This window comes from Tenrec ecaudatus, chromosome 2, assembly GCF_050624435.1.
Source record: "Tenrec ecaudatus isolate mTenEca1 chromosome 2, mTenEca1.hap1, whole genome shotgun sequence".
Taxonomy (NCBI): Eukaryota; Metazoa; Chordata; class Mammalia; order Afrosoricida; family Tenrecidae; genus Tenrec; species Tenrec ecaudatus.
The window spans coordinates 289,630,284-289,655,679 of NC_134531.1; the positions used below are offsets into that span (position 1 = coordinate 289,630,284).

Below are 25,396 nucleotides of genomic sequence, written 5' to 3' on the forward strand. Positions count from 1 at the left end.
TCAAAACAAATAAAGCAGAATTTTCCATTTAAATAAAACAATGCTCCAGGGAATAAGCCCGGTTTCAGAAATGTCTTCTTCATTTGGATCATTTATCTAATTGCACGAATTCCTTTGGTGAGTGTTTTAAAAACCATGTCATATATGAACATTTCTGGCAAAATATTTCAAGAAAGATCCATGTTGTTCCCTGTTACGTGATCCCTTCTACTTACATTCATCTTTCGCTGCCAGAGGAACGATCTTATCTTCGGTCCATAAAGGATGGTCCACGTGCACAATCAGGTGGTGCACTCCTAGAGACGCAGCAGCCTCCAAAGAGATGTCGCTCACTTTAGTGACAGTCACAGTGCCTTCTGGGTTCAGAGCACGGTGTTCCTCAGGTGGATTCTCCAGGACTTGTGAGGGGAAAAGATATATCTGTGGAGCAGGCTTCCCCATAACTGAGCAGGTAGCCCTGAGAAAACCTTTGGAGCCAGGCATGGACTGGAGATCAACTTTTAATTCCGACACAGCTGTGGGGGCAGAAAATGGACATATGAGGTTAAATGTAAAAGTGTTCACAATAGATTCCCATTGTGTTAATTTTGAGTTTCGGGAAATATCTATATGAAGTCACAGTGCTGCATACATCCCTCTCAAGTACCTCTCCCACGTTTTCTCAAACTTCACAATTTCACTCCAATAAATAGAACCTTCCATTTGACAGGAACAATTTGTATCTCAACATTTATTCAGTCCTAAAATTATGTCATGCAAACTCTGAATACTTTAAATTTACAGCTATGTGAGAAGAATAAATATATTGCATTATCAAGACCTGTATCACCATTTGTTAATTTATATCTCTTGAGATTCATCTCTAAGTCTTCACCTGTCCTTATACTCACGTAAAACCTACATATAACTTCTGCTCCCCCTCTTTCTCCATATCTGCAGTAAAACACCCTTGAATCTCTATGAAGTTTACCCATGTCTATTAAGTGTATGTTGTCGAATGTAAAGAAGTGAGAAAAGAAGACAAGTGCCCTAGCCCAGTCCTTTCCCTGTTCCATGTTGTGTCACACTAGACACATCACAAAGCCATCTTTGGCCGGCATTTTTCTTCTGTACGATGGAGGCCCTATCCGACTACCATGAGTCTTCTACCCTCTAACCGTCTCTCTCTGGACCCCATCCTAAAAGACCACATCTCCACCATGTTCCTCCTGCCATTTTCCCCTCCAGAAAATGCACATACTTAAGATATGAAGGCAGATTTGTGCCCCGTGGCTGCCATATGGAAACACATTAAACAGACATTTGTAGCAGGCTTCATCACCAAATGTGACTTCACGGATAGTGAGGAAGGAGGCCTTGGGCTCAATGACATCACAGTGCAGTCGATCCAGGTATGGTGGAAGGATCTTTACCCCATGTTTCCTGCTATAAGTACCAATGTTTTGTGGCAAAGAATCTTGGATCTTTTGCCAAGTAATTTGCAGAACATCTTCAGGAGTTGTCATGTTGCAGAACAGGGTCATATTTTCCCCCAGTACAGCAGTTTCATGATCATAGTGCTTTATCTGATAAAATGAACCTGGAAAAGAAACAAGTCGAATTGAGAAAGAGAAATGAAATATTACACTAACCTGCACTTACCTATATCATATCATTTCTCCCTATGGGTGTGTGATAAGTATCATTTATTTGTTTTATTCCACAATATAAAATGAACTCCTTAATATTTATTGACACTGAATATTGTGTCTCTAAAACTATTTCTAGCATACAAGTTAATCAAGAAATATTTATTGAATGAGTTCATTGGAAACAAATCAACCAGCCCAGGAAAATTATTGTTCATAAAAAGTTATTTTAGTAGATAGTGATTTAGAATATGATTAAATAATACAAATGAAGAAGTTGCTAATTATAGACATGGTAAAATGATAAATATGAGATACAATAAGTTACACTTAATTGTTGTGTCCGCTTGGGTAGACTAGAGAAACAAATTCATAGAAACTCATGCGTAAAAGAAAGAGATTTATGTATGAGAGCAATTGAACATTGAGAAAACATCCCAGCCCAGTCCAGATCATCAGTCTGTGATTAGCCCATATGTCTGATAATAATCTATAAATTCCTCTTCAGACTCACTCAACACATCCAATGAAGCCAAATTCAGGAAAATTGAAGGCCAGTCGGTGAAAAGTCTTGTAGATCCAGTGGCAGCTTAAGAATCCTAGTGAGGGCAGGTGTCTCCACATGGCTCTTTCAACTTAGGGCTCTAGCGTAGCTCCATGTGTCTTGTCAGTTGCAACATCTCCCAGGGAGTGAGCATGTGTCCCACCTCCCATTAAGTTTTTGTCTCTTTCTTGTGTCCAAATGAGTTGATCAAGCTGTGACCTGATTGACAAGCTAAACTCCACCCTTTCACTCTTGAGTCTCAAATTGACATCAGACTATGTACCTAGCACAGTAGCCAAGAATTACCTAGGTTTGTTCTTCAAGATCATAGATGCCATCATATGATCCATGAGAGCACATTAAGACTGGCCATTGTTTCAATGGAGACTGAGTGACTTACATATTTCAGAAGACTTCCATTTCATACTTGGGTGAAACTATATGCAGTGAAGAATGGCATCTAACTAGGTTATCTCCTAGGAAGAATTCAACAAGAACTTTACAATAAGTCCACTGTGCCAGTGCATGTTTTGTGGGGGTGCACGAATATATGAGTATTTTACATGCACATTCAGATTGTCCCAATATTCAAATCATACGTAAACATTGTACGGCAAATCCACACCTAAGTCGTAATAAGGATTTCTTTTTAAAAACATAACTGAAACTATTAAAACCTTTTAAAATGTTATATTTAGATGGAATAGTTTTCAGGAGAACAACAGTTTCACTGATATGAGCAACAGAGGTGGCCTGATAGCAGAATCATATTTTAAAGGCATAATAAAGTGAAAGAACTGAGGACAACGAGAGAGAATCGAATTTGAGAGATGAGTTTTCTGAGGGTCGGCAGCCATCTCTAGGATTATTGGTCAGTTCCGTGTGTTGAGAGGATGCTCTGCCTCTACAATTGTCATTTCAGTCATTTGGTTTGGTTTCTCTCCTTTGGTATCAGAATTTTTGTTATTGTTAGGGACTGGGCAATTGTGTCTCTGTCCCTCATAGTCACTTCTCATCCCAAAAGGCACCCTGCCCTTCTGAGCTCACAGCGACTTTCTCGATCTCTGGCTCATGCACTCCATGCACACGGTCAACTCCATTAGGTTGTGATTATTATCATAATATCGATGATAATTAGGAAGTGATCCCTTGGTCGTTTATCATTAATCAGGAAGTGTAGACCTATAAAACCAATCTTGAAGCTAGAGGGGAAGAAATGCTTTTTCTGAATTTGCAGAGTGCGCCTGAACAAGCGATGGCCCTCCTAACAGGGTCGTCAGACAAGGGGTACTCTGCTTTTCCCTTGGAATCCCACATGTCCACCCCCTCGGTTTATGATATCCAAACTTCAGCACTGAGTCCCCTCCTTTATCGTGCACCCAATGTTTTCAGGGGCTCCCACAGGAGTGACTGGAAATATGTTTCTCTAATAGGCAGACTTTCTGTGAACTTGGCTCTCGATAAGTCCTACTCCATTTATCACCCTCATGATTTCTCTAAGTAACAGCAGGCTGTGAGCAGGTCAGTGAGCAGCGTGATGATCCTTCTGATCCAAAGAATCCTTGTCTGTCTGATCTGTTTTATTACGTGTTTTGTGAGCCTGAGACATCTTAACTATATGCCAAGTGAGAGATCAAAGTGACAGATGTAATTGAAAACTTGTAGCTGTTAGGTGCACAGTCAATTTCCACTCAAGGATGTTCTGCCCAATAGAACGCAGCCCTACTGGTCCCTGAACGCCCCTCACAGTTGTTCCTTTGAGTCACGCCCTTGTGATAATCTCAATATGAAAGTCTGAAGAAAATGCCCATAATCGGCAGAGATCTCTTTGCCCCATGTTCCCAAATCTACCTGAATGCACCTGAGAGGGAAATCAACAAGGGAACTCACCAGATCCTTGTATGCAGCTGCAGAGCACGAGGGCCTGAAGAACCAAGTGGAGCGAGAATTCCATGAAACTGATGAGAGCATTGTCACCAACACCTGGAGCCTTTCTTTCCCGATGAGGAAGTTGCATTTCCCACGTGGAGTCATTCACTAACCGTCTGAGGTGGGGGAATAATAGCTCAACATTTGCTGTCTTCTGTGGTCTACTTCTAAATCTGGGTGGAATCTCACGTCTCTCTCTTGTTCTTAGCTCTCACACGATGATACACAAGCTCTGAGAATTTACCTGCCGGCCTGTAAAAAAAAAAAAGTTCATCTTTGGGATCTTACTACCTCCTTCCCAATCATTTGGGCCTATGCATACTATGCAGATAATCTTGATCAACCTAACTTAAGCATATTTAGTGAGGGGAACTGAAAAACTACTGTCCTAAAATGGATACACAGTTTCCAAAACATATTTTTCGTGGTGTTTTATTCATCATTTAAAGCTCACCTGCGATAACTGAAGTATAAATATTAAATCTGACTTTTCTGTAAAAGCATTAAACACTTCCAAATGCAATATGATTCGCATTACAATGGAATAAAAAATGGACATATATGAACGTCTTCTCATTTTAAAGTCATATGCTCAATGTATTTGAAAAGCAGAGAAGGGATCACTGTAGACCACTGACAATTGAAGGACTTTGGCCAACTTTCTCCCTTAATCTGGCTACTAGTCTCCAGCATCTCATAAATACAAAGTAACATATTCTATATATCTTCCTCCTAGAAGTTTCTCTAGAACATCTTCTTCCTGCTGCATTTCTAAAAGATCCGTGCTCATTCTGTCAGGTCAAAGCATGCTTCCATGCAATCCCTGTGATAGAATTTCCCCTGTATTTCCATCATTCCTATTGACATGAGTACTCTCTGAAGACTGTGTGTCTTCTGCTGTGCAGGTTAGAAGTGATCTTGATCCAGAGTCTTTCAGAGCTACACTTAATGAGGAAAAAGTAGATTAAAAATAAATTACTGAAGTCAGGGGAAGTCTCAGGACAAGACAGTCTCATAAAGTGCACTCAGTCTCGCTGGGGCAGGATTGGCTTCACTCTCACAACGCCATGCCCATAGCTTCACCCCCACACTTTAGAGGACTTCAAACAATTCATGGCATATGTAATTAAAAATAAGGTAATTTCCCCCTAAATGTGAAGCCCCCTTGAATATGTATAATAATATATACTGTATGTACTTGAGTATAAGACGAGAATTTCAGCACATTTTAATGCAGTGTTTATGGTAAATAAGGGGCCTCCACAAATATTCAGATTGGCATATACTCGAGTATTTACGGTATCCTCACAGAACACACCTTCTTCATGTTCTAGGTAGTTGACCCTTCCGACCTTGTCATTCATAAATTCCTGTAATATATATTTCCATCTCAAATTTCACCCCAAGCACCTGTCCCAGAGGAAGGAAAGCCTCTGTCGCTGTGGATGTCTGTCTATCTACCACACAGTCATCTCCATGCTGCTCTAGCTGCTGGAAGACTTCTTCTTCAGCCTCAAGGACCAATCACCTTTCACCTCATGCCTCAAGACCGGAAGACCTGCTTGAGAGCTCTTATGTTTGATAACGAGAGACAGAGAGTAAAATCAGTTCCCAAAAGGAAAAGGACCTGATCCTTTTAGCACCTCAGAGGGAGGATTTGTTTCAAATAAAGATGCCTAGCAGCCTCCCTCCTCTAAGCCATTTAATATCACTACTGTGGTTTTCAGGGACAGGATATTTTACTGAAGGAAAAACCTAGGCACTAACTCTCTGTCTGCATGGAAGTTCTGACCAGGTGTTAGAGCTTTAAAGAGCGACTGGGAACCTAGCAAAGGCCCCTAATTGCTTCAGGTCCATTATTCAGAAAATCACAAAATGTGATATAAATGTTTCCTTAGACTCTGCTGTGAATCTGTGAATACCCACACTCTTTCAGATAAGGCAAATCATGGGGGACATAATTACATCCTAAGTCTACTTAATTACTTATCCATCCATCCATTCATCCATCCATCCATCCGTCCGTCATCTATTTACCATGATGCCTCTATTTCACATGGAAATCTAGCCTCTAGCAAAACATGTAAAGAAAAAACAAGAATGTTGGATCTTCCTCTTGTACTAAAATCTGTATTTTAAGAAAAGTGAGGGCAGAAAGTCATGCCAGGAGATAAGGCTTTATCTCATTCTGTGACATATTAGGAAACAATTTGTCATAAGCAAAAGCCCCCTGATTAAAGCAAAGAAATAAGCAAGAAAGCCTTGATATAATACATGCAGATAGGAGTATTTTATTTTGTACAGGTTTTCCCTCTAGTCTGTGGAGATGAATTAAATATTTTACTACCTGAAAACAGGCATATTGGTCTGTACACAAGGAGTCTGCCTGTTGATGGTAGCTAAAGTCAAAGGCTCAGAATATATTTGCCATATATATTTATATATTATGGGGAAAAGTTTTCAATCAGCAATAATCACGCCTCAGATAAACCTCACTTTCTATGATATCCCTACTGCCCAATTATATATATTATATATACTAGTTTGTGAGAGAGGTCAAATCATTTCAGGACTCTGAGTCATATTGACAGATAATTGTCCTAGTCTTTGTGCTTTAAAAGCATCAATGCTGACATGAATGAGCACTAAGCAAAAATTGACAGCCACACTCAGAGAATTTAGCAGGTCTCTCCCCCCACTCCAGGATCACAGCAGGAGATGGCTGCCCCTCCCCTCCCTGCCCACCCACCGATTCCTCAGATCTGCTCACCTACATAACATCTTCATCTCTGTTCCTACTCTCAGGCATTTAGAGACTTCAATCCTGGCTATTTAAGGATCTCAGAATCTTGGCAGTGGCCCTGTGTTGGCTGCCAAGGAGACAGCAACCCGATATGGCCCCTCCCAGTCAGAAGCCTATGCGGCTTTGAGCCCCTTGAGCAGATGCCAGGTGTGGAGTTCCCTGTGTGTTTAGAACAACATTTATAACTGACCTTTGCTTGTGGGCAGAAGAGGAAAGAAATGGGGGCTGGGAGGGTGAATTCTTTAAATGAGGGGCTGATCCTCAGAGCAATGGAGAACTACAAAGGGAGCCCACAAATAGTGTGCATGATCTGACAACAGCAGAGTTTCTATTACTTTCTCCCATTTATATAATTTAAATACCAGTCACTTAAAAGAAAACAAATCTTCATTTATTACTTGTATCCAGTCAAATGAGATCTTTGAGCAATCTGCTCTGCAAATACCTGGCCTTTCCTGCTCTGAACTTTCCCTTCAGCTTACAGTACTGGGGCTGACTCTATTTCCGCACATTCCAGACTTCTTGTCCCTCTGGCTGCATACTGGTTAGGAGTTCAGCTGTGATCCCAAAGGTCGAGAGTTGGAAGCCACCAGCCTCTCGGTGGGAGAAAGACAGAGCTTGCTACTGCCATGGAGAGTTAGGGTCTGAAAACCACCGCTCTACCCTGTCCAATAGGGTGTGTACATGGCAGTGAGGCTTTGTATAGTTCTTTGAAAAACAACAAGAAAGCCATCAGTAAAATATCTACCTTCTGAAGTCTTCTCTGTTTTCTTGCTACACTCTTCTCAGTTTGGGTTTGGACCCCTAACTAGAGGGCTCTTGGGGTGCTGTGGCCTAAGCACTGGGCAGCTCACAGCAGGGTGGAGTGGTACAAACCCACCAGCCTTTCACATAGAGAGAAATGGAGGCTGCTGGCTATTGCTCTCTCCTAGGGAGTTGCTAGGAGTCACCATGCACTTGAGGGCAGTGGATGGAGCTCTTCTTCTCTGAGGACCCATGGTGCTCTCTCACTTTTCCAGGCTGCACAGTGCAGCATGGTGGGCTGTCCAGCATGGGCGAGTAGGGCACACTTTGGATCAGCCTGCTGAGGCGGAAATACAAGGAAACTATGGAGATTTTAATTTCTACCTAGCATTTTATCTCCTCAAGACAGGCATCTTCTTCCACCTGTTACTGTGTTTGATAAGTGACAGCACAATTCTTTGGTTCCTTTCATTTTAGTCATGGGTAATATTCACACATTTAAGCCATGGGAAGGTTTCAGAGAGCTCATGTCAATCCTCAGGCAGCCAGCGGGTGCATGTGTGAGCTATTATTGGAACAAATCTGTGTTCGTATGTAACCCTCACCACTGGGTACGAAATGTGACCTTCTTCAAGTATATGAGTTCTCTCAGTTTGCAAATAGAGCAATTATAAAACCGAACGCAAGATCTCCTGGCAAAAACAACCAAAAAACTACCGCCATCAAAGATATATCAACATATAGGACTAATAAGTAATATAATTATGAAACACTTAAAGCCCAGGCAATATCCAAGCACACAGACTGGGCTGAGCCAGGCATGGTCTTCAGTGATGGTAGAACACACCTTGGTCTTCAGGTCAGAGCGTCACTTCCGTCCAGCTCCTTTGTGTGGCCAGGAAACCACCCGCTCAGCGGCAATGGAGGTTCTGACCCAAATTCCAGACCCTCCTTACCCTCAGCTCCCAATAATTCCTATTTTTATTCTCAGTAGCTCATTAGAACACCACTGAAAAAATATGTTCCCTCAAACCCAATCCTGCCTGGAGTCCTCTAGGGCCCCTTAGCGGACACAATGCCCTCCGAGTGGCATTTCTTAGCAGTAAGTTGGCCTGTTCTGTAGCTGGCTGAGCAGAGAAGACCTCGTCTAGTAGGCTGGACCACACCAAGTCCTTTTGTAAGGTGTCCCCAGTGGGAGGTGACCACGCCTCACAGCAAAGCCAATTCAGCCTGGGCAAACAGCCATCACACACATACACACACACACACACACACACACACACATGCTGGCAAACACTCAAATGACATAAAGTACTTGTTTCACAGAGTGCATAGTGGATAGTAAGTGAGGCCAACCTGGGTCCATACTTTCTCTGAAGAATGCTATCATTATTTGTAATGTATGCTTTATAAGGGCCACCTATTGAACAAGGAATGCCTGGTCCATTAAGATATATTGAGATAGTGGATCAGCCCCTTAACCACTCCTATTCCCTGCAGGCTCTCTCCAAAGGTCACTTTTACTTTACTTGCAAAGCCCTCTCTTCAGCTCACTCAGTCACCTCCTCAGAGAGTGTCACTCCCTATTGCAGAGGAGTCTTCTGAGAAGAGGAACATGAAGGACTGTCCGTAATCAAATCACTGCTGTACTTAGAACCACATGCGTGAGAACATGGGAAACGCACATTGATGGGACTCATGAAGTGCTAGAAGGGACACAGCAGACAAAGCCCACTTAGAAACATTACAACAACACTACGAAGGTTAAATAAACCCTCAAACCAAGATGAAAACTGTACAACAACCTGGAGAGTGAGACTGCCTGTCTATCTGGAGAGCCAGTAATCCTGACAGGTGGGGATTGGTGGAGGAAAAGCTTTGTGGAATAACCGTTCCCAAGGAGGGCAGCTAGAATGAGTTCCACAACAACAACATTAAAAAAGCAGCCTCCTCCAGCAGAGAATTCAGGATTCAGGGAGTTTGAAGTAAGACTTCTGAGGACATTCCATGATGGACATGTAAATTACAAAATATATCTCAAGGTATTTTGGATGAAAGAAGATAATGAATGAATATTTTTAAAACATTGAATTAAATTAACTTTGAAATGCATTTTGTTTTTATCAAGTTGCTATCTTAAATTATATATCTAGGACCTTTTTTTTAATATAGGAAATGTTTACGTGTGTTAAGTATGTGATTTGAATAACGAGAGAGGGAACATGTCCATGCAACTAGACCCAGCATCTTAGCCCAGCCTTCCCTTTAAGACCACACTACTAAAAAAAAAAAAAAAAGACTAGAATAAATATGGTTTAATAAATACATGGAAAGAAGCATTTAAAAAAAAGACCACACTACTGCAATGGGGAATAACGCTCCCACTTTAACGCTACAGCCTCAACTTCCTGTCTTACTCCTGGATTACAGTGTGTCTTCATTCAGCACGACCTCCTATGTGTCTAGTCTCTTTCATTCAAGAGGAAATTTGAAGCATTTATTCATCTTGTTGCATGTGATATAGTTCATTCAATATTCATTTCTCTATGTAGATGTAATTCATGTATATTCATGGCATTTATTTGTATATAAATTATATGCATCCCAATGTATGTCTTTATTGATTTTTAAATAGATAGTTGCTTTGATTTTCCGTTTGTAGTAATTTTTAATTTTGAACATCCTTGAACGTGTTTTTTGCTGAACACACATAAGAGAAATTATTAGCTTGCGTTGGATTTCTGCCAGTGTAACTTCTCTTATTCTTTGGTTTTAAAACCATTCCCTATTCCTTTTCTTTTAAGTGTGTTTCTTTAATGTGAAATTACAGTGGAGCTTATTTCTTTCAAAATCCTAGAATTCATGAGGAAAAACTTATAAAGGAAACAAGGTAATAAAAATGTTTTTGAAAAGGGAGATGATGTCAAGGAGTCTAGGAAGGAATAACACCAGTATGCTTGGAGACAGCTTGCGTTAGTCTGGGTACTTTAGAGAAACAAATCCATGAAATCTCATATGTACAAGACAGAGTTTTATATAAAGAGCAAGTGCACATCAAGGAAACATCCCAACCTAGTGCTGTTCAAATCCACAGAGCAACAATCACCATATATCTGACATCAATCTACAAAGTCCTCCTCTTTTTGGCAATACACACACTATGACGCTGACTGCAGGAGGAAAGCTGAATCAGTGATCATGTGAGCATCTCAGCGCTGGCAGGGGTCTCCACACAGCTGCACCAGCAGCCAGGGCTGCATCAGGGTATGTCCATGCGCTTTCTCCTCAGGAATATCTTGCAGGAAGTGAGCCTTGCAAGCTGAAGCAGGGAACTGGCCAAAGCAACTTCACCCTGGTCCAACCATCACAAACAAAGAGACCTGAGAACTAGAAAAGTGAGGCTCCTGATCCATTTATCCCTCCGCCCTTCAATTAACCCCACATGTGTTTATCGGCCAGGTTGGCACAATAAACTTTAACTACCTAACTGCTAATGAAATCAATCTCACAATTCTGCTTAACATGATTGAAGTATGGAATAATGTGATATAGGTATTAACATCCAAATAACAACAAATTAAAAGGGGGAAAAAGCATAGATCCATAAATGAGTTTTGGGATCATACTAAATCTTAGCTCCAATTTAAGAACAATTAGTTCTTGCATCCTAACCCGGCTTGATACTCACCCTCAGGAAGGGAACACAGACAATATGTGTGCTGTTGAAAAATGCAGCAAAGTATTAAGATGGTGCCCAGCTATTAGATTAAATAGCATCTGGGGTCTTAAAGTCTTATCTCCAAAAAGCCATCTAAGTGAGATGTCCACTAAGTGCACATGGAAGAAGCACACCTTCATCGTTCAGCAATGGATTGTAAATCATATAATCCAAAGTCGAAGGAGGGATTAGTACCAGAGCCTAAATTGTGAGACTCTAATGTGTTTAGGTGATAGATGACCGTGGGAGTCCAAGACTCATTTATGTAGCTACCTAGGAAATAAGCCTCTGGATAAGTCCCCCTATCTGAAATTGAGGGAAGGGAGGAAAGGAGCGAATCAACAGAGGGCTCAGAGCGAGGATTATGGAAGAACAAAGGCATAAAAATGACTTGAAGAGTTAAAACTTTTCAGTAGACCATGTATGATGCAAGCTGGACTTGATCTGGTTTTCAAAATTGAATGTATTTTTGTTTTCTATTGTATTTCTGGGTTTTTGTTTATTTATATTCTGTGCATCTCAGAAGGGTTATGTCAGTGGAGGTCACCCTCTTGAAGTAGTGTTATATGCTTTTCTGTTTTTCTGTATATAAAACCCAGGATTGATGAACTTATAGAGACAGCATGTAGAATAAGGGTTTGGGTGGAAGAGGGATTAGTTATGATGGTTTCGGTAAAAGGGATGTGATGTCAAGGGGTTTATATAGAAAAAGAATGTCTGGAACTATTTTTGGTAGCAATTGTGCAATTCTATTTGATATGATTGTACTATGGAATGATATATATATATATATTCAACCCCAATTAATCAAAAAGAGTAGTATATACATTGTCACAATCAATTCTGGTGCTCCACCACCAGATTCATTGATTGCTCCCCAATTCCGCAAACCTCCACCCACCCCAAACCTGATAAACCATTGCAGCAATTGTTTCAACGCATTCACTCCTTTGTACTTAGAAATGAAGTCTTGTACATGCTACCATGTGGGTAGACTTAAAAGCATTAAGCTTAGTGAAAAAAGTCACAAAGGATACAATTCAAATGACCTCATTTACACTTTAAAAACTAAAACAGGTAAATGTGTAGAGACCATAGATTTCTTAGTAGTTACCAAGGGTGTGATGGTAGGGCAAAGGGGGCCATTGCTTATGGATTACTCTCTTTCTGCTCAGAGTGATAGAAATACACATTGCTTGAAGGCAGGGTTATACAACCAAGTAAAAAGTTGAATTGACAAAAGTTGTGTAGTTGCTATATCTATAAATTTTAAAAGATGGAAAAAAAGAGTAGCTATTGAGGCTACTTATGTCCAATCAAACACCTCATGGGATTTGGTTCCTTGATTTCTGTGTTCGAGCTCATGGTTACGGGGGGCATTTCAGTTAGTTAACATGATACAGTGCTTAATGCCTCTACTCTACTTCCTACTCTGTTCCGTAATACCTGGGATCTTGAAAGCTAGGAAGTGGTCAACCAAGATGTCACAATTGATTTCTTTGCATGGAATAACCAAAGAAAGCAACCAGAATAAGAGGATGAAATGGAATGCATAGCAATTTTAATGAGCATTATAATCTTAGAATAATATTAGTGTATTAAAATATTCTAAAGAAGAATCTTGATGATAAGGGATGAAATGCAGAACAGAATTTCAATATCTCATGATCCTAGACTTTCTGGAGCCAGGGAGCCTGGAAGAACCCCTGAAACTGTTTTGAGATGTTCATCTTTAAGCATGATACCAAGACTATCTCCTGATATCTCCTGGTGTCTGCCTTTTAAGCATTATGCTCTCTTAAGAATGAGCTATGTGGCATCAATTTGACAACAGTAACATCAAAATGGGACAGGAATCTTAGAGAGTGGTAAATTTTTGTTAACGAACAGTCAAAACGCAGAAAGGAACATGAGAATGGTTACACAGATTATAGAATATTTCCAATGTCGCAGAATTGCATATTCAGAACTGTGGATGGGTGTGTGCATTTTCTACGTATATTTTCAACAACAATGAAATAAGTAAAGTTTAAAAAATGAATCAAACAAAGTGTGTTAGTCTGGGTTGACTAGAGGAACAATTTCATAGACACTCATATGTGTATAAGAAAGAGCTTTATATACAAGATCAATGGGATATTGATGAAACATCCCAGTCCAGTCCAGATCAAGTCCAGAAGTGTGATATTAGCTCATGTGTTTGATATCAACCTCTGAAATCCTCTTGAGACTCATGAGACACATGCAATGATGCTGAATGTAGGAAGCTCACAGGCTAGGGGGTGAGAAGTCTTGTGGATCCAGTGGCATTGCAAGCATCTCAGCACTGGCAGGGGTCTCCATGTGGTTCATCCATCTCAGGGCAATAACGTAGTTACATGTGTGTTTTCAGCTGCAACATCTCCCAGTGAGTGAGCCTGTGTCCACTTTAAGGGAGCTTTTGATCTCCGTAGCGCCTCCAAGTGAGGTTATCAAGCTACGACCTGATTAATAGGCTAGGCTCCACTCCTTCACTCCAACCTCTCAGACTGAAAACAGATTGTGTACCTACCACAGACCATCCCTTGTCAAATTGACACTTACTTAGGTGATCACACAATGATGGTTTTTGTTCCTTGGTGTCTGCTACCTGGTCCATTCAACACCTTGTATTCGCTTAGGCTGTGTGCTTCTTCTCTGTGGGCTTTGTTGCTTCCGAGCTAGATGGCCGCTTGTTTGCCTCAAGCCTTTAAGACCCCAGATGCTATATCTTTTTGATAGCTGGGCACCATCAGCTTTCTTCACCACATTTGCTTATACACACGTTTGTCTTCGGTGAAGGTGGGTATCATGGAATGACCGTTTAGCTGGGCAAGGTGCTATTGTATTGAGAAAATATGCATGAGGATGCCCAAAGTCCACCTGCTACCCTACTACTGAACCTATAATTATATGCACATAGGTCTATTTCCCCCATAATCATATATATACATATGTACATGTCTGTATTTAGGTTTCTCTGTATGCCATTTGCCACCTACTCCTTTCCTCTATTTACTTATGCTTTCCTCCTGTCCCACTACCATGTTCAGCCTTCATTCCGATTTCAGTAATTCCTCTCAGTTACCTTGCCCTTTGTCACTCCCTGTCAGTCCTCCCATCCTCCCTCCACTTGTTTTAAACCACTCATTGTTCCCTTGCCCCTGTGTTGGCCAACACCTCCTCCCTTCCCCTACCGCCCACGCTCTCATGTCCCTCTGGGACCGTTAGTCCCCTTATTTTCTTCTCTCATTTTTTTGTCCAGCCTATCTTATCTAGTTGTACCTGCAGATATATTAATATGTGCATACAAATGCAGATGGTTTTGACAGCACCCATGTGGCAAATAAAAACATGACTTTGACAGCAGCAACACCGACACACTGATAGGCACAAAAGCCACTAACATAAAAAATTTACAAGATAAAAAAAGACAAAACAAAAAGATAACAAACAAAGAAAAAAAACTGTTAGTAGTTCAAGGTCTGTTTGTTGGCCTTTAGGAGTATTTTCCGGATGAGTCTTGTGATGTGCCACGTCATGGTCCCAAAGTCATTTTTAAGCCTTTGTCTGTTTTTATCTAGTTTTCTTTTAAGTGTGTCTCTCATAGCTGATATTTCACTTAACATTTTCTTTCAAAAGCTCCTAGGTGTCATGAACAAAATATTATAAAAGTAAATGATGCAATAAAAATATTCTCAATCATATAAGCCTCAGGGAATTTTTCTGTTAAGAATTTTCTTTAAAACGTGTTCTAGCAAAAAGCATTCCAGTAGAAACAGAAAATAATAATCCAGGAAGAAATTTCAAGATATAGGAGATGAATAAATCATATGTAATGTAAGTTGCTCATTTTATTATGTGAAATAATGCTTTAGGTCAACCCCATATTGTATGTAAATCATTAAAAACTTTGACATCAATGTTTAAAAACTCTGATGCTAATAAATTGGAGGAAATCTCTCTGTGATCCTGAGGTAGATGAAGATTGCATGAGTGGAAACCCAAATCTTAGATGAACCATTTATACATAAAATCAAATGATTAAATTCTTCCGTTTATTTAATGAGATAACTGAGAAATTTAAGTGATTTTGATACCATTAGGGAGGGTAAATCAATATATAAGATATAAAATATAAGGTTCAAATTTTTTAGCAAATACAAACATGAAGCAGAAACCACCTGAGTAAGTGTCAAGGAGAGCATCAAGTAAGGTAAGTCAGAATGAGGAGGTATATACCAAGACATGCTCATATTTATTAATGAGCAGTAAAAATCTTAAAGAAAAGCAGCCATTTACCGTTGTTGGTAGAAATGGGATCCAGTAGGGACGAATGGAATCATTCTGAGACATGAGTATTACATCATATTTTTTGAACTCAGAAATTGAATTCTATAGCTAATCAAATCCTTGCATTCACTTATTTCTAAAATTGATGGTTCTGCTACCAAATGTATAAACCATGTGGAAGGTTAGTTGACGTTAACATTAGAAACGAACCAACATCCAAAACCAAAGTGTCAATTCTGTTTCACGGTGACTCTATAGGATGGATTAGACCTGCTCCTACAGGGTTGTCAGGACGTAACAATCCATACAAGACTGTCACATCCTGAGCCCCGAAGGCCTGGTGGATTGGAACTGCTGACTTTGGGTTAGCACTTGAGCTCTTTCACCACTGTGGTCCAGGTCTCCTTTTGAAATGTACCATGACCACAAAAGTCAAATGTCTGCTCAATGCATGGTTGTTAAAGAAAGTCTTCTCTTGATGACTTTTCAAGTGGTGATTTCAAGCGGCTGTGCCTGCTCTGGTGTTGGATCCTCTATCTTCCTTGTCCTGGAGAAATAACAGAATGGTTTATGTAGCTCAAATACTTACTCCCTCTGACAGTGTTATACAAGTATGCAGTGAATTAAATGTGGTAAGATTCACATTTCTTTTGGATAAAATATCTGAAAGGCACAACAATTAATCCTTTTCCAGTGAGTCTGTTCCAATACCTGGTGACCTCATATGCTTCAGAGGATAACTGCACTCTATAGGGTTGTAATATCGTTGATCTTTCAGAAGAAGAGGGCTAAGTCAGTCTTTATAGACATCTCTGGCAGGATTTTCACGACCACGGTTTCAGTCAGTATTTGGGCACTTCAGAAACATACTTCAGAATGAAAATATTCCAGCTATAAAACTTGTATATTATAGTAATCTTTTAGTAATGAGAGTCTTAGTTTATGATTTGTGCTCCTCGAAAATATACCATGCTTACACTGCTGTCTTTATCTGCTGGCTACATTCCCTATAAATATATTTAACACCTTCTTTTAAATGCTAAATAGATATTTCAAAATTAACATTTCCAAAATTGAAGACTTAATCTTTCTTCGCATATTTTCACCCACTCATCTTTCCCATATTTGTAAAAGATCCTTTCCATTAATGATGAAAAGATTAAAATCCCAAAGATGCATGCAAACAGCTAGTCCAAAAACTAGTGGAATACAGGAATCTCAGACTCCACCACTCTAAGATTACCATAGCTGGATGGTGCGCAGTTACTACTCTGTAAAAAATGACAATCAAAGGTACTGGAGAGAATAATGTGGAACACAACTCTGACTTTTAAGTCTGATCGAGTCTGGTGGAACCCCCAAGACAATAAAACCCTTAAACACCCTTAGGTCTTCAACTAAACTACGTGTAGTGTTAGAATAGCCACCAACCCCATGAAGATATTGCCGTGTTCATTTACATAATTGAGATAGGCAAAATCAAGAACTGAAAGAACCCCCAGACTGGATCCTTGATATGTGGGACAAGGGCTATCATGATAGCAAACCAGAGGACGTCTTTAGAATCCTCCCTATGTGGGAAAACTGTAAGGCAAACACTGTGTCCCAGGTGTCTTTAATCACTGTCATCATCAAGCACACAACATACACATTCAAATCATCTCTGTCCTGGAGGATGCGGGGGACTTGGGATCATAGATTTTCACAAAGCTAAATAAGTAAAGCCAAATTACAGTTGGGATTTCAGATGTAATTTCTCTGATGGAGTAAATTAAGTCAACTCTCAGTGCTAGTACGTAACCATTGATCTAGCTAATGTCTTTATTCACTTCTGGTCTTAAATGCCCAGAACAAAAGTTTCTTCTCAAGTGTCAAGTTCAAAATACATCTTCACGATCCTGTCTCCTTCACTGCCATCGAGTAAATGCAGACTCATAGGAACGCTGTACTACAGGGAAGAATTGCTCCTGTGAGTTTCCCAGATAACTCTTTGAAAGCCCCATTTTTCTCCCGCGGAACAGCTGATGATGTTGAACCGAGAACCTTGGGGATTGCAGTCCAATGTGTGACCAATGGCTAGAGTTATGGAAACTCTCTAGCACTATGTCAGAATTTCGTCTTCAAGAACCTTGATCACCTTTGCCCTCTACAATGTGATCCCACCAGGAGAAACAGCATCCCTTCCACTGAACTGGAAATAAGAAATGACGCCTCTCTACTTCATGTTCTCGATATCCCTAATTCAAGAGGCAAGGTCAGGGAAAATTAGATTGATATTGCATATTGAAGATTAAAAAGAAGGTCTCTGTAATACTGGAAAACCCATAGGATGTCTCTTGGTACTACCATGCCCTGTGATGAAAGTCTAATAGATTATTATAGCAATACAACCCAACATGACCACTAATGGCCCAGACCCTTCCAGAATGAAGGATGGTTTCATCCCAGCAGCCAGAGAGTCACAATCAGAAGAGGTGCTTGCTGATGGCAAAGGGAATATATAATGACTGGGAGACATAGGACTGTAATTATTATGAGCATTTCTTCCTAATTTTGTTACACCTGGGTTGTATTGTATATGAAGTGACCTGAAAAAGTATGTGTCAAATTACATTATATTTTGCAATGAGTTTTTGAAGTAACTATAGATACTTTCTTCTGTATCCCACTGCTACTTAAAATTTTTAACTTGAAAATGGGCCTAGTTCATACTAAAGACCTGATTTACCCTTCTTCTCAGTCATTGGCAGAGAGTAATAGAACCTACTTTTTTTTCATTTGACGAGTATAGACAATGGCTCCGGCAAAGGTAGCACATAGCATAACTATCAGTCCAATGCACGCATATCTCCAACCATGTGCACAGCAGGAAAGACCTGGAAGACATAAGCAGACATGCTCATTGGGACTATAGTCTTATCTACACACATACTGGTGCTTGACAAGTTTACCTGCAATAAATGTGTCAGGTGCCATAGTGGGTCCTATGCTGAGCTGCTCATTGCCAGTCAGCTGAATGGAGCCACTAGCTGGTTCCTGTGAAAAAGCAAAAGCTTTCTACCTCTGTCAAAAGGAAACTGAAAGGAAACTGAAGTTTGAAATTTCCTGACGGCAGTGAGGGAACATGAACTTGAAAAGTTCTTTTAAGTTTTTGACATTTAAATGATTGCCATAAGATTATCTGTCACATTTCATTTTATAGGACAATAAACAAATATATGATCATGCTGGCATATGTTAAAAATAAATAAATTCAATAAAGTATTAATATTGTATCACTATGAATAAAAAAGATACATCCACTTAAATAATCTATTGTAGCATATGTACAAAAGAACTTTATATTATCCAATTACTCAGAGAGTAATAATCTCTGAAAATAAAGTTCTAAAAATAATAATTGCTATTCAACCTTAATAAATGAGGTAATATGCTAAACCAATTGACAAAGGTTATTTATATCAAATTGGTGAGTACAATTGCCAAACACTAATAGGAAATTGTAGAGATGCTAAACAAATCACCCAAAGATATACACAGATTAATTGATATAACTGAGATGCAAATATAATTCTGCCTGAGTAGAGAGAGCCTTCATTCTTAGAGCAGAAAAAACCCGTCAAATTTTAGTCATCGACCCATTTAAAAGAAGCTATTTTGACCACAATATTACTAAATACTACATTTTGATTTAGTATTTTTGTGATACTCATTGGATATAACTTAAAAATTCCACTGTAACATAAATGCCACAAAATCCCACAATTTGATAATGACTGATGGTTATGAGATATGATGTAAAAATGGAAATAATATTAGAACAATAAGACAGCCTTCTCAAATATAGGCAAAGAACTAGGTCTGGCATTTCAGCAGGAAGATCCTCTAAATGGAAAGTTAGCACGTGAGAAGACGCTCACTTTGTTAACCATTAAAGTTCTGGAAATCATTGTCTGTTCGAGGGGAATAAGTGAGAGGGAGAGGGAGAGCAAAGGAAGTGGTGTTAACAAACTCAGGGATAAGGGAACAACAAGTAGTCCCAAAGCCATGAGAAAGAGAGTGTAGGAGGCCTGGTAGGTCTTGAGCAAGGGTAATGTAACCGAGAGGAAACCTGAAAGCCAAATGAAGGCTGAGCATGATAGTGAGATAAGAGCAAAGTAAAAGGAAATAGAGGAAAGAACTAGGGGATAAAGGGCATCTATAGAGGTATAAATACAGGTATGTACATATGTAAATATATTTATTTATGAGTATGAGGAAACCAATCTATGTGAATATATTTATAGGGCCTCCATTCAAGTATTCCCTCAATGCCAGAACACTTTGTTCTATAAAACTGGCATTCTATGATGCTCACCTTCGCAACATGATCGCTGAAGACAAATGAGTGCATAAGAAAATGTGGTGAAGAAAGCTGATGGTGCCCGGCTATCAAAAGATATAGCATCTGGGGTCTTAAAGGCTTGAAGATAAACAAGCGGCCATCTTGCTGAGAAGCAACCAAGCCCATGCAGAATTACACCAGCCTGTGTGATCACATGTCAAAGGTATCAAGTTTCAGCCATCAAAGAAGGAAAAATCAAATCAGTGGATGCTCACCTTCCTGATAAGATCACTGAAGATAAACATGTGCATAAGCAAATGTGGTGAAGAAAGCTGATGGTGCACGGCTATCAAACGATATAGCATCTGAGGTCTTAAAGGATCAAAGATAAACAGGTGGCCATCTTGCTGAGAAGCAACCAAGCCTACATGGACAAAGCACACTAGCCTATGTGATCACAACTTGTCAAAGGGATCCGGCTTCAGGCATCAAGAAGGAAAAATCATATCATTGTGAATGAGGAGGAGAGCAAAGTTGAGACCCAAAGGCCACTGTGGGCAACTGGATATCCTTACAGAAGGGTCTTGGAGAGGAAAGAGCTGGTCAGGTGGCAGTGTAGCAGCGATGAAACATACAACTTTCCTCTAATTCTTAAATATTTCCTCCCCCAACTATCATGAACCCAGTTCTCCCTTACAAATCCAGCTGGACTGGAGGATGTACACTGGTACAGACGAGAACTGGAAACACAGAGAATACAGGACAGATGAACTTCTTAGGTCTAGTGGTGAGAGGGGTGATACTAGGAGGGTGACTGGAAGGTGGGTTAAAAATGGGGAACCGATTACAAAGATCTACATATAACATCCTCTCTGTAAGGTGGTCAACAGAAAAGTGGGTGAAGGAAGACGTTGTACAGAGTAAGATATGACAAAATAATAATTTTTAAATTATCAAGGATTCATGAGGGTAGGTGGAAATGGGAGGGAGCAGAAAAAATAAGGAGCTGATGCCAGGGGCTCAAGTGGAAAGCAGATGTTTTGAAAATGATGATGGCAACAAATGTGTAAATGTGCTTGACACAATGGATGGATGGATGAGTTGTGATAAGCGTTCTACATGCCCCCAATAAAATGCTTTAACAAAATTTTGGAAATCAGTCCAAATGAGTTATCACATCATCCCATGATAACTATCACCCTATGATAACTATTAGAATACTGCAATCAGAAAAAACATTAAAGAGTAAGAAGGAAAACAGCAAAGTGAAGTTCAAGTTGCAGACAGTGGAATACCCTCCATCGCTGGTGGGAATATAAAATGGTGCAGTCCCTAGGGAAAGGAGTTTGGGAGATCCATTATAGAATGAGCCAGTGATCAAAGTTACAAAAACAGTGTTGTAGTTACATAATCTGGTGTCAATTTGAGGATGAAGAGTATAGGGGTGGAGTCTAGCCTATCAATAGGGATATAGCCAATGAGGCCTATGTGTGGGCATGGGGTCTTCTGAGGATTTTGGGAACTCCTGTATTTCCTTCTTGGAGGTGGGAGATGCTCTCTCTCTGCTCACTCCCTGGGAAATATGCCTGTGGAGAAGACACATGGACAGAGGCTGATGGAGGCAGATTCTGGAGCTGGAGAGCCCTGCCAGCACTGAAATGCTTACAATGCCACTGGATCCATCAGACTTCCCAACCACTGGCCTGTGATCTTCTTGCATTTGGTGCCACTGCATATGTTTCATGAGTCTGAAGAGGACTTTATAGATTGCTATCAGACATAGGGGCTAATATTGGATTTATGGGCTTGAACTGGAATGGGCTGGGATGTTTTCTCAATATTCAACTGCTCTTATATATAAAACTCTTTTCTATACACATATGAGTGTCCATGGATTTGTTTCTCTAGGCTACCCAGACTAACATGGACAGTTTTCATATGATCTCAAGTAAGTTAAAATATACATACTGAGGAAAGATTATAAAGAGTTGCAGGAGTGGGTGCATGGCATGTGGTAAAAGAAAGTTTATGTTGCAGGGGTGCTCGATTTGGTTGGATGTTAAAATGAAATTAGAGATTATGGTCACACATGAAATATAGAAGCAATGTCAGTGAGTTGTGAATGTGGAAGTTGTGTTGGCATACATTTCATTGTGTATGATTTCACCACCATACAGAAAAATAATAAATCTGTAAACTTCATGGACAGAACTTTAGAAATTTGTATTACATCAAGCAGCACAACCTACATGCATGCTGTATTCTTAGGTCTGCTTTTCACATCAGGACTTCCTTTATTTTGTTGCTTCTGTTTTTTCCAGATTGTTAGAGAGCTGTCATTCATCTGCTCTTAGTAATCTCTTGGGCTTTGTCAATTTGTTACTTGGAATTCTCTATGACCATTGAAGAAGGAGAAACATCCTTGTGAATGGTTTCTCATTCTAGGAACTCTTAGGAATAAACATGTTTGTCTTTTTTAAGAATTTTGTGACAATTTTGTTCATGTGAGACATTATTTAGGACCAGTTTTGAGATTCTCCCTGATTTCTTTTTCAGCAACATGCAAAATAGGTCATTCCAAATAGGTGAGAGGTGTTGAATGTGGAGAATTTCACATGAAAATGTGAACACGTCTCTGGAGCTAAGAACAATAAACCAAAAAAATATCTTTAACATAGTTCAAAACCAGCAGGGATTTATAGCCCTAATATTGCTTACACAGCGATGCAAAGGAGACTCATTTTCACAATTGAAAAATATTTCTTTACTAACCTGAATATCTCAACACCAACTGAGATGTCAATGGACTATATCCACTCATAGATTAGCATCAGGTCAGCAGGTGCTACTTCAATGTTGTCTTATTTTCCTAGTGCTACTGCATCTCAAACACCACAAGTGAGTGGCATCAACAGACAGGCAGTTATTTTTTTCATAATTCTGCAGGCTAAAAATTTAATCAAGGTCCTGGACATATCAATCCCTTCTGTTGGAAGCCCAAGTCTTTGCATCTTTGGCTTCTAAATGGCACCTGTTTTACCTCTGTCTATTCGGATCTCTTTATAACCCTAAGGTTACTTGGTGTAGAATCCACCCTGCTCCTTTGTAGGCTCATTTACATAATACAAATATAATCACATTTTCCAACAAGGTTACAAGTACAGTTACAAGGGCCAGGGATTCAGCATATGTCTTGCATATTTCAATGATTCAGTGGAATTTATCAGGAAAAAGTCACTGAGTGACTTCAGTTAAGAAAAAGGGATAGTAAACATATTTCCTTCTATTCTTCAAAGTATGCTAGAGACTTCATTAAAAGTATACTAAGCAAATAAAATTATAATTGTAAAGCCACAAACCCAGGAAGAGCAACTTTTGGGGATAAGAGATTTCCAAACAAATGCATAGATGATGAAATCTAGAGAAAGTTTCAAGTGGTCTAAGAGAACAAAGAAGCTGGTGCCTCATCAATAGACAAAGCATAATGCACCTGCAGAGATCAATGCAGAAGCTGGGGCGGTCCAGGGCCCTGAGAACAGAAGATTGGGAGAGCCAGTCTCTCAGTGTGATACCCCAACGCATGCATTTCCACACGGAAATCAGAACTTTGCACGGCAGATCGGTGACCCACTGAATCTACTTAAACGGTGGGTGACAATTAATTTTATATCAACTTGAATATTTATAAAAGTGTATGGTGCAATCCAGCCTGATGATGCATCTTTGGCAGTGTGACTTTCTTATAAAGGAGAAACTGGAAACTTCCCTCTCTCAGTGACCCTGCCTCTTCTTGCTTGGTGGACCTCTGCCTGCCTGCAGGAGTAGCCCCCACTTAAGCCACCTAAGCTGCCCTGCCTGTTTCCACAACCTTGGATCCATAAACCTTGGGTCCACGGACTTGTGATTTTAATGCATATTTCTTCACCTCTCTGTGACATCAGGCGGCAGTCACATGAGTCTGTAGAGGGCTTTGGCTGGCACTGGACCCATGGATTATGTTGGACGGGGCTGGGATGCTTTCTTGCTATGAAATTACTACTTTATATAAAGCTCTTTATTATGCATATACAAGGGGGTACCCCCAAAACAACTCCAGTCACAGTGACTTTTTCTTCCATAAAAGTAGTTATGCTTGAACCTCATTTCTTGTGATGGCTGATATAAGAAAACAGCGTGCGACTGTGAAATTTTGTGTCCTGCCTGGGAAAAACGCTGCAGAAACTGTTGTGATGTTGAACACAGCTTACAAGGACAGCACTACGGAAAATCACAAGTGTACAAGTGGTTTTCTTGTTTTCAGAAAGGTAAATGGTGGATTAAGGACAAACCTCATTCTGGACATCCATCAACTTCCTGAATGGACAAAAATGTCCACAAAATGTGTGCACTTGTGCTCAAGGACCAACCATGGACCACTGAAGGGATGGGGACATTATCTGGACTATCTGGGATATTGGTTCAGGGAATTTTAATGGAAGATTTGGGCATGAGAAGAGTCGCCGCCAAATCTGTGCCTCTTGTTCTGACTGACCCAGAAAGAGAGCACTGCGTGCACACATGCCGTGCTTTGGAAGAACAGTTCCTAAGCAACCGGACCTTTTCCCCAAGGTCATTACTGGTGACGATACATGGTGCTATGCTTACATCCCGAAAGCCAGTGGAAGATGCCATCCTCATCATCCCTCCCCCCCCACACCCCGCCAAAAAAAAAAAAGCTTGTTAAGTGAAATCAAAGATCAAGATGAAACCCATTTGGGTTTTTTTGTTTTTATGTGAGGGGAATAGTGCTTTTGGCGTTGGTGCCACCAGGTCAGACTGTTAATCAAACTTTCAATTTAGAGGCTCTGAAAAGATTGCTTAAAAAGAGTGGGACAAACAACACCTGATTTGTGTCAGATGGGGACTGGTTTTTTCACGATGACAATGACATGCAGCCAGCTCAGTGTGCCCGTTTTGGTCAAAAAACAGCATGTTTTTAGCCCCACACAACTTAGTCACCGGACCTTTCTCCGTGAGACTCCTTTTTGCTTCTGCAAAAGCAGAGGGACATGGAAGGACAGCAATCTGATGACGTAGAAGAGGTCAAGGAAGAAATGAGAAAGGTGCTGTCAGCCATCCAAACAGATGACTTTGAAAGATGTTTCCAAGTATGGAATCACAGTTCTGACAAATACATTAAATGTAATGGACAGTACTTTGAAGGTGATAAGATTGTTTTGTAAGAAAGTTAAATCCATAGCTTTGAAAAACATCTGGTTGCTTTGTCTTTATTTTGAGGGTGGGTGTGTGTACACCCTCATAAGATTGTCCCTGCTTTTGTTTCTCTAGAAAACCCTGGCTAACACAGGCCGTTGGCCAGAAACCCTCTACAAGTAATGAAAGAAATTGATGATCC

The 25,396-nt window shown here is 40.1% G+C and overlaps 1 protein-coding gene and 1 non-coding gene across 2 annotated transcripts; both read right to left on the reverse strand.

Annotated features, from left to right (window-relative positions):
• Positions 1-207: 207 nt before the first annotated feature.
• LOC142440647 (OX-2 membrane glycoprotein-like) lies at positions 208-4,189 on the reverse strand. The gene is made up of 3 exons (XM_075542954.1): positions 4,063-4,189; positions 1,241-1,579; positions 208-515 (listed from the first exon to the last, which is right to left on the reverse strand). Exons 1-3 carry the CDS (start codon positions 4,187-4,189, stop codon positions 208-210), a joined length of 774 nt encoding a protein of 257 aa, XP_075399069.1.
• Positions 4,190-6,485: 2,296 nt separating this feature from the next.
• LOC142441901 (U4 spliceosomal RNA) lies at positions 6,486-6,626 on the reverse strand. The gene has a single exon (XR_012783184.1). It is a non-coding gene; the product is annotated as a U4 spliceosomal RNA (small nuclear RNA).
• Positions 6,627-25,396: the final 18,770 nt, after the last annotated feature.